At 40.9% G+C, this 13,643-nt stretch overlaps 1 protein-coding gene across 4 annotated transcripts in view; it reads right to left on the bottom strand.

Moving 5' to 3' along the window:
- Positions 1–13,643, bottom strand: part of LOC122560121 (collagen alpha-1(XIV) chain-like) — a 188,439-nt gene that overhangs the window by 26,733 nt on the left and 148,063 nt on the right. For all 4 annotated transcript variants that reach the window (XM_043710374.2, XM_043710377.2, XM_043710375.2 and 1 more), the window contains exons 37-44: positions 12,490–12,543; positions 12,089–12,184; positions 11,889–11,942; positions 9,606–9,659; positions 6,581–6,634; positions 1,075–1,146; positions 229–264; positions 46–112 (exon numbers count right to left, since the gene is read on the bottom strand). In XM_043710374.2, coding sequence (XP_043566309.2) covers positions 46–112; positions 229–264; positions 1,075–1,146; positions 6,581–6,634; positions 9,606–9,659; positions 11,889–11,942; positions 12,089–12,184; positions 12,490–12,543 — 487 coding nt within the window. The remainder of the gene's footprint in view (positions 1–45; positions 113–228; positions 265–1,074; positions 1,147–6,580; positions 6,635–9,605; positions 9,660–11,888; positions 11,943–12,088; positions 12,185–12,489; positions 12,544–13,643) is intronic.

The following is a 13,643-nucleotide window of genomic DNA, read 5'->3' as shown; positions in this document are numbered from 1 at the left end:
TGCAATTTGGCCAACAGAATCTGGAATCTTGTTATTGATACTTACTCTGAACAAGCTCCTCACAGGCTTGGGTAACCAGCTGATAAACTGTAGCAAGCGGCTGAAGTTCTCCCTGAAAATTAAAATACAACCAATGTTTTGTTTAATTCCTTGATCTTTTAGTGGAGTACAATCCTTGATATTATAAATAAAACAACAAGAGAAAGCAAATGAAACCAGAACACTCACCTTTTCACCTTTTTCTCCTTTTGCACCAGGGAGACCCTGCAAAATCATTAAAAACATGAACAACTGAACCACACAAATTTCATACTTAGACAGCAACATTAATTAAGGGAGTTAATGGATTAATGCCAATGTTAATTGGGCTTGTACCACTGGGCCGTGGGCTATGTTTTTGGGACAACAATGTTTGTGGGCGGCACGGTGGCACAGTGGTTAGCACTGCTGCCTCACAGCGCCAGAGACCCGGGTTCAATTCCCGCCTCAGGCGACTGTCTGTGTGGAGTTTGCACGTTCTCCCCGTGTCTGCGTGGGTTTCCTCCGGGTGCTCCAGTTTCCTCCCACAGTCTAAAGATGTGCAGGTCAGGTGAATTGGCCATGCTAAATTGCCCGTAGTGTTAGGTAAGGGGTAAATGTAGGGGTATGGGTGGGTTACGCTTCGGCAGGTCGGTGTGGACTTGTTGGGCCAAAGGGCCTGTTTCCACACTGTAATGTAATGTAATCTAATCTAATATATTTGGAATATAAAACTTGTCTCAGTATGGCAACCATGAAGCCAATATCAATTATTGTAAAATTTCATCTGGTTTATTAATGCCCTGTGAGGAAGATGGCTCTAGAGCCAAAGCAATGTAAGTAACTTCTAATTGCCCTCAGTAATGGCCTCACAAGTCATTTGTTTAAAGCCAATTAAGGATGGATGATAAATGCTAACATTGCCAACATCCATGAATGAATTAGCAAATTATTTTACACTCTAATTCTGGAACATTGGCTTGGATTGATTGTAAAAATTGTAAAAAAATCATTGTTTCACACAAGAAACTAATGAATTAGCGATAAGACACTTACTGATGGTCCCACTTTTCCTGGTGAACCTCGGTCCCCTGGATAACCTGATGGCCCTGTGATACCAGGTGGCCCCTAAGAAACCAGAGCAGATTTGAATCAGCTTCAGTTCTGAAATCAAAGACTCTAAAATACCATCAAGGCATACAAATGTACCAACATTGAAGACTTTTTAAAAAAATTGTTCTGTCTGACCTTTTAGAGGTTGTATTAACAATGCTTCATATCAAACAGTAGAGATTAGATTTCCAGCTGAATGCATTCACAGTTCATGCATAAATATGCCACAGCAACATTTGAGGGCCAAGATCTAGAAACAGTTCTGGTATTTTACAATTTACTTTCCAAACAACTTTCTTAATTAATAAAATGTGTTGCTTTTGAGACAACACATTCACAGATCATTCATAAAGTATGCTCAGTTGTGACTTTGTTACTTCTGAAAGGCACTTCTTGTAATACCACGCCATGATTTCAAAGTAGCTTAAATTTAAAGAAGAAAGTGGAATCATTTGAAAACTACATCTTTTAAAGAATTCAATCTTTCAGTATTCCTATATAGAGAGTCAACACACAAAACTGTAAACTAGTTTAGTGTTCAGCATCATCACCGATCACAAAACTGTAGTAATTTTTCAAGAAGACATGTCAGGATAAAATTCAATAGCCTCTGAAAATGAGGATTGTAATGAGGGATTCATCTGCATTAGTTCTTTCTAATGTAGGGAGCTTTGAGACTGCATGGTCCTTGCTCATTCCAATGATGGTGGTGCTGAGCCTAGTATTGAATGCACTGAGTTGCTGCACATCCTAGGGAGGGTCCCAGTTTGTCTGAGGGTAGCCAAGCAAAGGATCTTCTCCTGGTAGCAAAGACAGGGGAAAGGATGGTGCAGGTCTCAGCTCACTCAAATCAGATCATGTATTTGTTTTGCTGCAGGAGATTTGGTTGAGGTCTTTGCCAGGGCAGGATTGCAGTGTCTACAGAGAGTTATTTGGTGCACTTACGGAACTGTCAGAATGCAAGCTGTTACGATCAAGGAGCATGTAGGAGTTCACTACCAAACTTACATATGCCTTTAGGAAGAGCTGACAATCCATCCTTTCCAGTGTGGAAATAGTGTCAACTTCATGAAAACAATTGGAGAACCAAATGTGATGTGGAATCTGATGGCCAATACTTTAGCTTCCATTGCAGCACAAACAGAAGACTTTGAACAATAGAAGTTCAGACTGAAGCCATGCATGCTCAGCTTATTGCAATGTGCAGATTGCTGATACGAATGTTTAGATGGTTGAAATACTAATGCACAAAGGCTTGCAGGTTCTCACAGCAGACAGCCTTCTGTGCTCCAACAGATTACTGTGTCACTATCTGGAGGAGTGGCAGTGCTCTGTGCAATATATACCTGATGCCTAATGTTTGTCCCTTCACCACTACCACTTCACTAGCCAGCCCAGATTGTTGTTAGCATGTCATGACAATACATTCTGAAAATAGGACTCCTAGGGTCAGAGCTGCTTTAGGTCATGATGCAAAACCATCTGTAGCCTCCACACTGAAAGCGAGTATCCTTCTGTCAGCTACTTTGCAGCCACTGGGCAATGTTGTCTTCAAAAGCACATGCACATAAAGGTTCACAAGTCAGTCTCCTTGAATTATCTCACTGTATTGTGACACAGATATATTTAAAGGGCTTACACTTTAAGATGTCAACTATGCAGTGAACAGATAAAGAGGGTATAATTTTAAATTTGCAAAAGTAGGAAAGATGAAGTGATGAAAGGTTTTTATTCAGCAAATAGTTGGAATAGAGAATGCATTGCCTGGAATTGTGGTGGAGGCAGCTTCAGTTGGATGTTTGTTTGGATAAAAGCAATTTCCAAGGGTATGGAGTAAAAGCAAGAAATTGGCACTAGGCAATAATGATCATTTAATGAGCCAGTTCAGGCATGATGGGCTGAACTGTACCATAACACTTCTGTGATGGACAGGGGAAACCTTGCCAATGAAGACTAAATCAGACACGGGAACCTGATAGACGGCAATAAGGGAATGCGTAAGGGTGATTAGTTGGCTTTACAAGGTATATTGCATGGTTGGTTTAATAAAGTTGGGTTATAATTGTTATTTTTGGCTTTTATGGTTGCATTGTGGCTCAGGAAATGACATGATGATCATGCCAGAAAAAAGGTGAGGTTTAAGGGACTATTTTCAATGGGGAATTTGGGTGACATTCACTAGTACTACAATCAAGCTGATCATTGACACTCCTGTCAGAATGAGCCAGACTATTCTCTTCTTTGTCATCCTGATCTTCAGGGCTTGCTGGTGGCATGATGAGATAGTTGTGCAGGAGGCAGCAGACCATAAACAATCATGACACACCCTTGGGAGAATTCTGCAGGGCTCCACTTGAGTGATTCAGGCATGGTTTAAGCACTGTAATGATCTCCTCAATAAAACTTTGTGTTGCAGCTTGACTCGTCTTCTATCATTTACAGGACATGTGCCAGGATTGAACAGCAAAGTTATGAGCCAGCTGATCAGCAGACTGCCTTGTTATCCACTAATCACTCTTTGCTCTCTCATGCTGCCTTAATATTAAAGGTATGGCTGACTAGTACGAATAAAAGCATCAGGATGACTTGCAGGACAATGGCTTGCATGATGAGTATGGTTAGACAAACTGCACACCATGAGTGGACACCCTTCTGATTCACGTCAATCTCTGATGATAGATAGAGTGCCTGAGAAGCAATATGCAGCTGTCAATAATGCCTGCATCATGTTGGTTCTATCTACTTTTCTACAGAGAGTGATCAGCCAAATGTTTCTCCTTGCTTCCCCTACAGTGCCTCAGTCACCCCCACGACACAACAATGAAAGATTTTGGAGATATGTCCTGGTTGAGACTGAAGCTCTCCTCATTCCAAGAGGCTCATGGCCATGGTTATCTGTAAAGCAACTGATATTGCTAGTCTTGCCCCAATCTGAGATGGCAGCTCTATCTCCAAGAGTGGTAGATTTCACTGAGCACTTTCTTACTGAAGTAGAAGCCATACTGTTCTTCATTTAGGTTGGTTTAGGAAAAAAGGATCCATGACTGAGCAGAATCTCTAAGCAGAATCCTTGAAATAAGAATTATGTTCTTCTGCAGGTGTCACACTAGCACCTGTAGACCTAACCAGCACTAATTAACAATGTAAGCCATGGCCCTGGCCTGCTATTTATGAATTGATAGGAATTTATTACCTTGATTAGTTAAACACTTCATTGTTGTTGCATCTTGTGACCATTAGGATGGTGGGAAGAAAAATTTGGGGCTTCTTCTATTCAGTTATTCATTTGTTCCTATTGCCTGAGCCCTGCATGCATTTATATGAGCTATGTCTTTCCACAGTTTAGTGGAGGCATTATCTGATATATTTTAGATGGGTAAACATTTCTGAAAAAAATCATGGATAGAAGAACTGAATAAGAGTGCTTTCTGATAATATTTCCAACAGTAATGTCTAGGTTTATAACTGCCATAACAGGTAGTAGAGACAAAGAGAACATTGAAGTCAAAGTATTCCAGAAAAACGATCAAGGCATTTTACAAACCATTATTCTCTATAATATAATCTAATATATATTGTGGCACTGATAATTATATCATTCATAGCAGAATATGAAAGATATTTAAGAGATTTATTCACAGCTACAAGTATGAATCGACCTCCTAGTTAAGCGTGTGATGAAATCCTCTCCACTTGCCCAAGTGAGTATTGTTCCAGCAACACTCACAAATCACATGATTTCAGGCCCAAACATCTGCTCCTTTGACCACCAGTACATAGTGATAACAGTGTATACCATCTCCAAGGTGCTCTGCAGCACTTCACTAAGAATTATTTAACATCAAATTCCAAACCCATGTTCTCTATCACCTGAAAGGGAAAGACCAGAAGATGCATTGGATGTACATCCTGCAGGTTCTTCTCCCTGTCATGAACCATTGTGTCATGAAAAAATATTGTCATTGCCTCTTTGTCATCGAGATAAAATCCTGGAATTCCCTCCCTGACAACAACGTGGGTATATTTACACCATACAGACCACAGTAGTTCAATATCACTTTCCTAAGGACATTTAAGGATGGGAAATTAAACATTAAAACTTGATTAAAAATTAAAATTTAAGCAGGGATCTGTGCTGGTTCTACTGCTGTTTGTCATTTATATAAACAAATTGGATGACAGTATTGGAAGCATAGATAGTAAGTTTGTAGATGACACCAAAATTGGTGGTACACTCGACAGTGAGAAAGGTTATCTAAGATTACAAAGGGATCTTGATCAATTGGGCCAATCGGCTGAAGAGTGGCTGATGGAGTTTATTTGGCGAAAAGCAAGATATCAAATCAAACAAAGGTAAGACTCATTCAGTTAAAAGTAGAACCTTGGGTCATGCTGTATAAGAGAGAGACCTAGGGGTTCAGGCATGCAATTCCTTGAAGTTTGCATCACATATAGAAGGGTGGTTAGGAAGGCAATTAGCAAGCTTGCTTTCATTGCTCAGACCTTTGAGTATTGGAGTCGGGAAGTCATGGTGAGGCCTCTTCTGGAATAATGTTTGCAGTTCTGGATGCCTCATTATAGGAAGGATATAATTAGGCTGGAGAAGGTTCAGGAAAGAACTGAAGGGTTGGGTTTTAAGGAGAGGCTAGATAAGTTGGGAGTTTTTTTCACTGGAGCATAGGAGGTTGAGGGGTGATTTTATAGAAGTTTATAAAATCATGATGGGCATTGATAAGATGAACACCAAAGGTCTTTTCCCTAGGGCTGGGTAGATAAAAACTAGAGGGCATAATTTTAAGGTGAGAAGAGAAAGATTTAAAAGTGATTTGAGGGACAATGTATTTCACACAGAAGATGGTTTGTATGTGGAATGAACTGCCAGAGGAAGTGATAGATGTGGGTGGAGTTACAATATTTAAGAGATATTTGGACAGGCACATGAATAGAAAATGTTCAGAGAGATATGGGCCAAACGTAGACAAGTGGGTCTAGTTTAGTTTTGGAAAATTAGTCAGCATGTACAAGTTGGACTGAAGGGTCTATTTCCATGCTGTATGATCATGTGACTCCATAACATCAGCCCTGTCCATGACACACACACAGTCCATGAACGAATAAAATAAAAATTAAGGAGCAAAGTTCTTTCGCATTTTTCTTGCTGTGGTGGTTGCACAGATACAGTAACTTGAAAGGGACAACTTCTGATTAGCCTGCCTGCGAGCTCCTGAGTTGCTGGACAACTATGTATTCGTACAGTTTGGATGGAACATTGATAATGAGTTCAATTCTAACTGAACAATAGAAGAGCATTTAATCAACATCTGAAAAATTCATTATTTAAAGAAATATTCTTGTTTTGTGAGTAACTGGTCAAAAACAACTTGAACATATTGTCCTCAAAGATGGTAAAGTATATTTTGTAATCAAATTCTTTTTAAATCAAACTTACCCTTGGTCCAGGAAGTCCTGGGGGTCCCATTGCACCTTCCAGTCCTCTTGTACCCTAAAACATTGACATCAATTAACAATCTATAACAGTGAATATTTATTTATTTGAGATCCCCAATTAAAGGCTGCAGATCTATCTCATCCTGCCACTCATCCCAGAGTGAGCAGGAAGGCTGCTCGAGGTTATGCTGGCAAGATTGGATTTGTTCCTCTGCAAATTGACACATCTACTGGAATGAGATCCAGTTCCTTCTACATTAGGTGAAGAAAAACAAAAAAAAACTATCTATTTTGAAAGAATGAAGGCATCCCAGATTCTGTTTCAATATTTCTGGGCTACATGTGAAATGTTTCACCCGCACCAAACAAAATTCAAACTTGGTTTGGCAGAGTTCAATAGAAGACAGGCAATCTTCTTCAGTATATAGTAATTAATAAGTATGGAAAATCATGGACATGAATCCATTCTAGGCATTGTTACGTCCACTGGGCTGATTCTTGAACCTTGGAATGGCTACAGTATTGAAAGAGATCACTTAGCTCATTGTGTTGGTACAACTTAGCTCATCCCAGTCACTTAGTTCTGTGCAGCCCAGCCAAAGATTTTGTTCACGTACTTATCCAATTTTCTTTTGAAAGCTACAATTTAATATATATTCTCAGATAGTGAATTTCAGATCTGAACAATTTGCTGCATTAAAAAAGATTTTCCTCTTGTCTCTTTCATTTTTCAGCCAGTCATTTTAGATTGATATTCTCTGAATCTTGACTCTTCTGCCAATAGAAAGTTTTTCTCCACCTAGACACCTCATAATTTGAACACCTCTATTAAATCGCCACTCAATCACCTCTTCTGTAAAGAGAACAGCCCTAACCTCTCCAGTCCATTCACAGGAGTGAAGCCCTGATCTCTGGAATTATTCATGTTCGTAGTTCATTCACACATTCTGAAGTCTTTGCATCCCGTCTGGATGTGATGACTAGCAATGGCCACAATAATGCATTTGAGGCCAAACCAGAGTTTTATGAAGGTTTATCATTTTAAAAAATGACAGAATCCTATACAGGCCTGAGCAAGATTTGTGGAAGAATTTGTGTGCAGCATCACGCAAGAAGTTTGGCATGGCCTATCTCAATGTGAGGTGAGAGTAACTTCTAAATGTTCTGAACAATCTAGAAGTTGAGAATTCTCGACATGAAAGACAGAATGAGTCCTCAGCGACTTTAGCATGCCGCTGGCTGTGAGCAACCTCCATCTTGCTCAGCATCCTGGCATGATCTATAGATACCAGCCATAAAGCAACCCGCGTCTGTGGACATTGTCAACCAACAGCTGCTAACCAGGTTTGGTTTGATGACCCTGGGACATTTGAGTCTGGAGCGCAGACTTGCTCATGGCTTCTTGCTAGAGGCATATTAACCCTCTTGGACTAGGATTTCCAAGCGATGGGGAACAGCAGACAAGGTGAGATGAAGGGCATAGCCACTTTTCAAGCATCTCGAGAGGAGACTGCTAAAGGGCCTTGTGTGCTTCCTTCTCTGGCTGGGTGGTCCCTGGCATTGCTCCATCTCCTTGTGAAGGAAGGTGATGTGGAGTGGGTCAGGTTTCCTGTTCCCCTATCGCCATGCCTTTAGTGATGGGAACCAGTGGCTGGGGCAATGGAGTGCAAACATGTGCACTTCTCCAGCAGATCCTGTGGGTGCTGGACTTGTCTCTCCATGGCAGATGCTAATGTCTCCATAGGAAGCAGTTAAATGCTGGTATGCTTCGCTGCATTGCTGCCACTTCTGGGCAATGAGGTCAGTCCTCCTATTCCTCCCTGCATGCAGAAAAACTCCCTAATGGCCGACACCCACAGGCTCCTCTTCTGCCTAGGCCTCAGTCAGTGCCTGGTCTCCGGCAGTCCTTCAAATGCATGCTGCCTGGAATGTTTCTTCATCGGGCAGCTACGGAGCTGCCATAGTGATGTGCTCACTGGTAGGTGCCTCCACACTTTCTCAGCAGAACATCTCACTGAGGTGTCAGTATCTGAACTGGGGTGGGGGGCGGTGCAAGAGGTCTCAGTACTCTTCTCCTCAGAGGTCAAGCAGGAGGTATCTGATGGAGAAGGCTGTTTCTCCACCCAGATGATGGACCTCCCACTGGTACCTGTGAGGCAAATGAAAGAGAAGACATTATAGCCAGTGGTTAGAAACGGTGTGCAATGAATGATCCTGACAGCAGGATTCAAAGGCAGCACAGAGGCCGTACAAAGTTAATAGTTAGGAATGTGGGAGGTTGGGGTGAAACAACAGCAAGTGAGGGAAGATGTTGCAGGCAATAGTTAAAATGGCGCAGCATGAGCCTTGGAGGGTGCCCTGGCAGAGAAAGTGTGTGTGTGAGGTTGCAGGGAAAAGAGTGTGGTGCTTACCCTAGCAGAGCAGCACTGTTTCTTGTTCCTCTGCACCGAGACCACTTTGACCTGGCTGGTAACTTCGGACTGGGCTGCCAGGGTCTGGTGTCATGGCCTCATCTGCCAGTCCTTCATGAAGAGGATGCTCTTCCTTTGCACCACCCTGTCCACCAGGAAAGCCAGGGCTCTGTTAGACAATCATGGCAGTATCGTCTCCTTTTCCATCATGGTCAGAAATTGTCCATCAACGAGCAGGGTAATCTCAAGATGACATTGCTTGTCTGGATGCACTGCGGCCTTTTAAGTACACTGAAGCTGTCAGGGATGCTAATCTTCTGGCAAATCTGGTGATATGCTAGTTGTTCCAGGAATGGCACATGGTAAGATGGGACTAGAGTTTGGTTGTGAGGGATGTGATAGGGTGGGGTAGGTACTTAACGAGGTGAGTTTGGCAAGAGATGGTGAGAAATCCCATTCGGCCTCATGGCAAAAAAATCACAAGAACGTTTTGGAACATCCTGAAGTTGTGAAAGGTGGCATATATATGCAGGTCTTTCTTTACATTTTGTAAGTGACATAGGCCTAATTACGTTATGTTGCTGTTTACCTCTGTTTATATAACTTTTGTTTTACCTTTGGTCCTTGAAGGCCTTCAGCCCCTGGAGGACCTGGAGGACCCGGAGGACCCTGTGGAGAAATTAAATCATTTAAATTTGATCATATGCAATCAGGTTATTCTTTAAAAAGTAAGCCATGTCATGACTTTATCTTCCCATTCCCAGAAATTCTCTCTTTACCAAAGTTTAAGCTGATATCCCCTTTGTGATCAGTTTTCATCTGTGAGTCCCCATACTCTGACTATTGATGGTTATCACCTTATCACAATCAAACCCATTCTGGTTTCCAACTAAAGTTGACAGATAAACACAGAGCATTCAGATTCAGTTTCCATAAGGTGGAAACATTTTAGTACCAATAGTAATTTTCATTAATCTTCCTGATGCACAGATTTCGGTTTATGAACAGATGAATCAGTTTGATCTCTGTTTGAGGTTCGCATCATTCTTCACATCCTATCAAGAAATGACTGAATGCAATGGATTTTCCAAAGACCAAGGATAGAACCATAGAAATGATACAGCACAGAAGGGGGCCATCAGCCCATCTTGTCCAAGCTGGCCCAAGATGCCCTTTCTAATCTCCTGTTTCTGCACACAGCCATAGCCCTGCAGCTTATAACATTTAAGATGCAGATCCGGGTACTTTTTAAAAGTGTTTATGGTCTGCCTCCACCACCAACTCAGGCAGTGACTTCCACACAACCACACCCTCTGTGTAAAAAAAGCTTTCCCCCACATCCATTCTAATTTTTCTGCCACTTAGCTTGATGTCCTTTGGTTTTTGAACGCTCTGCCAAGGAAAACAGGTTCCTCCTATTTACTGTATCTCTCCCCCTCATGATTTTGCATACCTCCATCATGTCACCCTCAGCCTTCTCTGTTCCAAGGAAAACAACTCCAACTTCTTCAATCTCTCATTTTAGCTAAATTCTATGTGGCTGTGGTTCTGAAGGTTTCTGCTCCAGAAATGGCTGCATCTCCAGTCAAGCTCTTACAGTATAGTTGCTCCATTATTCCCTGCCCACTGCAGGCAGAAACTATCTATTCTGACCAATTACTGACCCATCAGTTTATTCTCAATCCCCAGCAAAGTGTTGGGTAATGTCAAACTCCAGTCCATGAATATGGACAAACATAAGGACAAAAAAGGGGAGGCAATGGTTTAGTAGTATTATCACTGGACTGTTAACCCAGAGACCCAGGTAGTGTTCTGGGGACCAAGATTCAAATCTCGGCACATCAGATGGTTGGATTCAAATTCAATAAAAATCTGGATGGTGACCACAAATCCATAGTTGGAAATATCCCATTTGGGTTCATTAATGTCCTTTAGAGAAGGAAACTGCCATCCTTACCTGGTCTGGCCTACACGTGGCCCCAGACCCACAGCATTCTATCGACTCCTAACTGCTGTCTTGGGATGGGCAATAAATGCTGGCCAATGACGCCCTCATCTCATGAATGAATTTTACAAATTGAAAAGTGTACAGTTCCATTCATAAATAATGAAGAGGTCTGCACTCATGTGCCAACCTCTTGGGCAATATTCTACTCTGGTTTAGTATTTGTGATGCATTCACACTACATAGGGGTTGGGGATTATTTACCATCTATAAACAAGAATCTAATCATATCTTCTTCAATGATATTATCATCATCAAATTTCCCACCATTAAAATCCCGTGAGTCAGCACAATCAGAAATATAACTGGGCCAGTGCCTCTATTACGTGCTTATGCAAGTAGGTTTTAAGGCTGGATATTCTCTGGTCTGTGTTTCACCCTCTGACCACTTAATATCTTACTACAATTGCCAAGACACAGGTTATGAAAATTATGGAATATTTCTTACTTGCTTGGATGTGTTTAAAAACACACAAGAACCTTGATATTATCCAAAACAAAGTTGCCCACTGATTTGCATCCCATCCAATACCTTAAATATTCATCACCTTCATCATCCATGTAAAATGATAAAAGCATGGACCATTTACAAGATTTAGTGCTATACAACAGCAACGTTTCTTCAAAAGCACCTACCAAAGCTATCTAGAAGGACAAAGGCAAGCTCAGACACCTCTTCCCATCCAAATTACACACGGTCCTGATTAGATATATCAGTGGTGAGCTTTACAATAATCTAAGATATCAGAATTTCTCATGGCTTCATTATTTATAAATGGAAGTACACTTCACAAAGTGCAATTCAGCATGTTTGTCCATATTTAGATCAAGGTTGCAATAAGGTAAATAATTAATTATAAAATTAAAGAGGATATTTCTCTTTGAGTCTTCACCTGGCTATTTCTTTGTCCAGGGTCACCTTTCTGACCTTTTTCACCAGGAGGACCCTTTTTAAAGAAAAGTAGATACATCAGTAAATTATTTCAAATTGTTCCCAATATGTTAATCATATTTTATCCTCCATTGATAACAAATGATACATTATGTAATTTATTTTGGTGATGTTTAGTATTCATGAATAACACATACGTACTGAAGGTCCACGGATACTGAGTCCTCTCGGTCCTGGAGGTCCTGGTTGGCCTTCTGACCCCCTAGGCCCTGGACTACCAATTGGACCTTCTGGACCCTGTAAGACAAATGTCACACTATAGGACTTCTCTAAAAGTTGATACATTGTTTGTTCTTCCTTTATTTTGCATCTTTACCCACTTTTCCCTGCCTTTGGGGAATAACGGGGAAACATTGGTAGGATTAGCAGACCATTCATCAACCTGATTGAATGGCAGCTGTCACTATTAAGTGGGATTTGGTGTTGGAGTTTCTTGTTTAGAGGCAGAGATGCTACCAACAGGACACAGAACCTCCAAGCTCTGCATTACTGGAAATCAGTTTTTCGGTAAAATATCATTTTTAACACATTTCTTTACTTACCTGAGATCCTGGTTCCCCACGCTCACCCTGGGCTCCTCTTAAACCAGGAGGACCCTGAAGAATTGGTTACAAAGTGCAGGATTAAGAAATACTATTGAGAGTATTTTGAATGTATTATTTAGATAGAAATAATGAATAAATACACTCCAACTCTTCACAGAAATTGAGCAAAACTGAGATCACCTTATTGCAGACTCGGTCTTATGAAGGGGGCTTATGTTCACATAATTCAAGTTAGTCCATGGTCATGTTCATGTTCTCAATAATGCAGACTTATCATTACAGGATATGCTTCAATGATTACACTTTAAAATGATTTCCTCCACTACTTGTAAAATTCCATGCACCATCTTAACATCATAAAAGGCAAAGTATTTATTTTAAGAAGCATTTCAGAGAAACATGGGAAATGTTTGCAGACGTGACATGTGCCCGATTTCAACTCCATTGTAGATTTCCCTACAGGCACTACCAGATATGCTGAGTTCCTCCAGCAATATTTGTATTTATATAGCATCATTGACAAAATGAAACAGCCCACAGAGGAACACAAAGTTTGACACTGAACCACGCCATTTTAGATCAAGTGCCCAAAAACTTAGTAGTAGAAGCAGATTTTCAGGAGTGTTTTAATAGGTAAAGACTTGCAAACAGAATTCCAGGGCTGCGGGTTTAGCTACTAATGATACAGGAAAGAAATTTGCGAATACACATCAGGGCTAGAAATGTAACAGCACAGAGGTGTAAGAGTTGACAGACAGGGGTCAAGCTATGTGGAGATTTGGAAAGAAGATTGAGAATTTTGAAAATTAGGTTTGCCAAGCTGCAAGCCAATGTAGCTCAAAGAAAACAGGTGTGAGGGTGAATAGAACTTGATGTGATTTAGGACACAGGCAGCAGAACCTTGGATGGGTTTGCTGGAAATTGGTCTGGAATGTAGAGCCTTAAAGGGTCCAACATGTTTCAGATTAATTCATGTAATTAGCAGCCCTACACCAGGTCAGTAACTGAGATGGCCTCAGTGTATTATTGTAATGTTCATTGCATTCTATCAGGTGCATATGGTAGAAATGACAAATAAAAGCTACTCCATTCTACTTTAATGGCTCATTTTTCAATAGTGATAATTATTTTATCTAGTATGTTGCTTAATT

This window comes from Chiloscyllium plagiosum, unplaced genomic scaffold (genome assembly GCF_037043375.1).
Source record: "Chiloscyllium plagiosum isolate Xiang-an unplaced genomic scaffold, Cpla_swu_hap1 HiC_scaffold_15, whole genome shotgun sequence".
In the NCBI taxonomy this organism is placed as follows: Eukaryota; Metazoa; Chordata; class Chondrichthyes; order Orectolobiformes; family Hemiscylliidae; genus Chiloscyllium; species Chiloscyllium plagiosum.
This window is presented reverse-complemented; position numbering and strand designations above follow the sequence as displayed.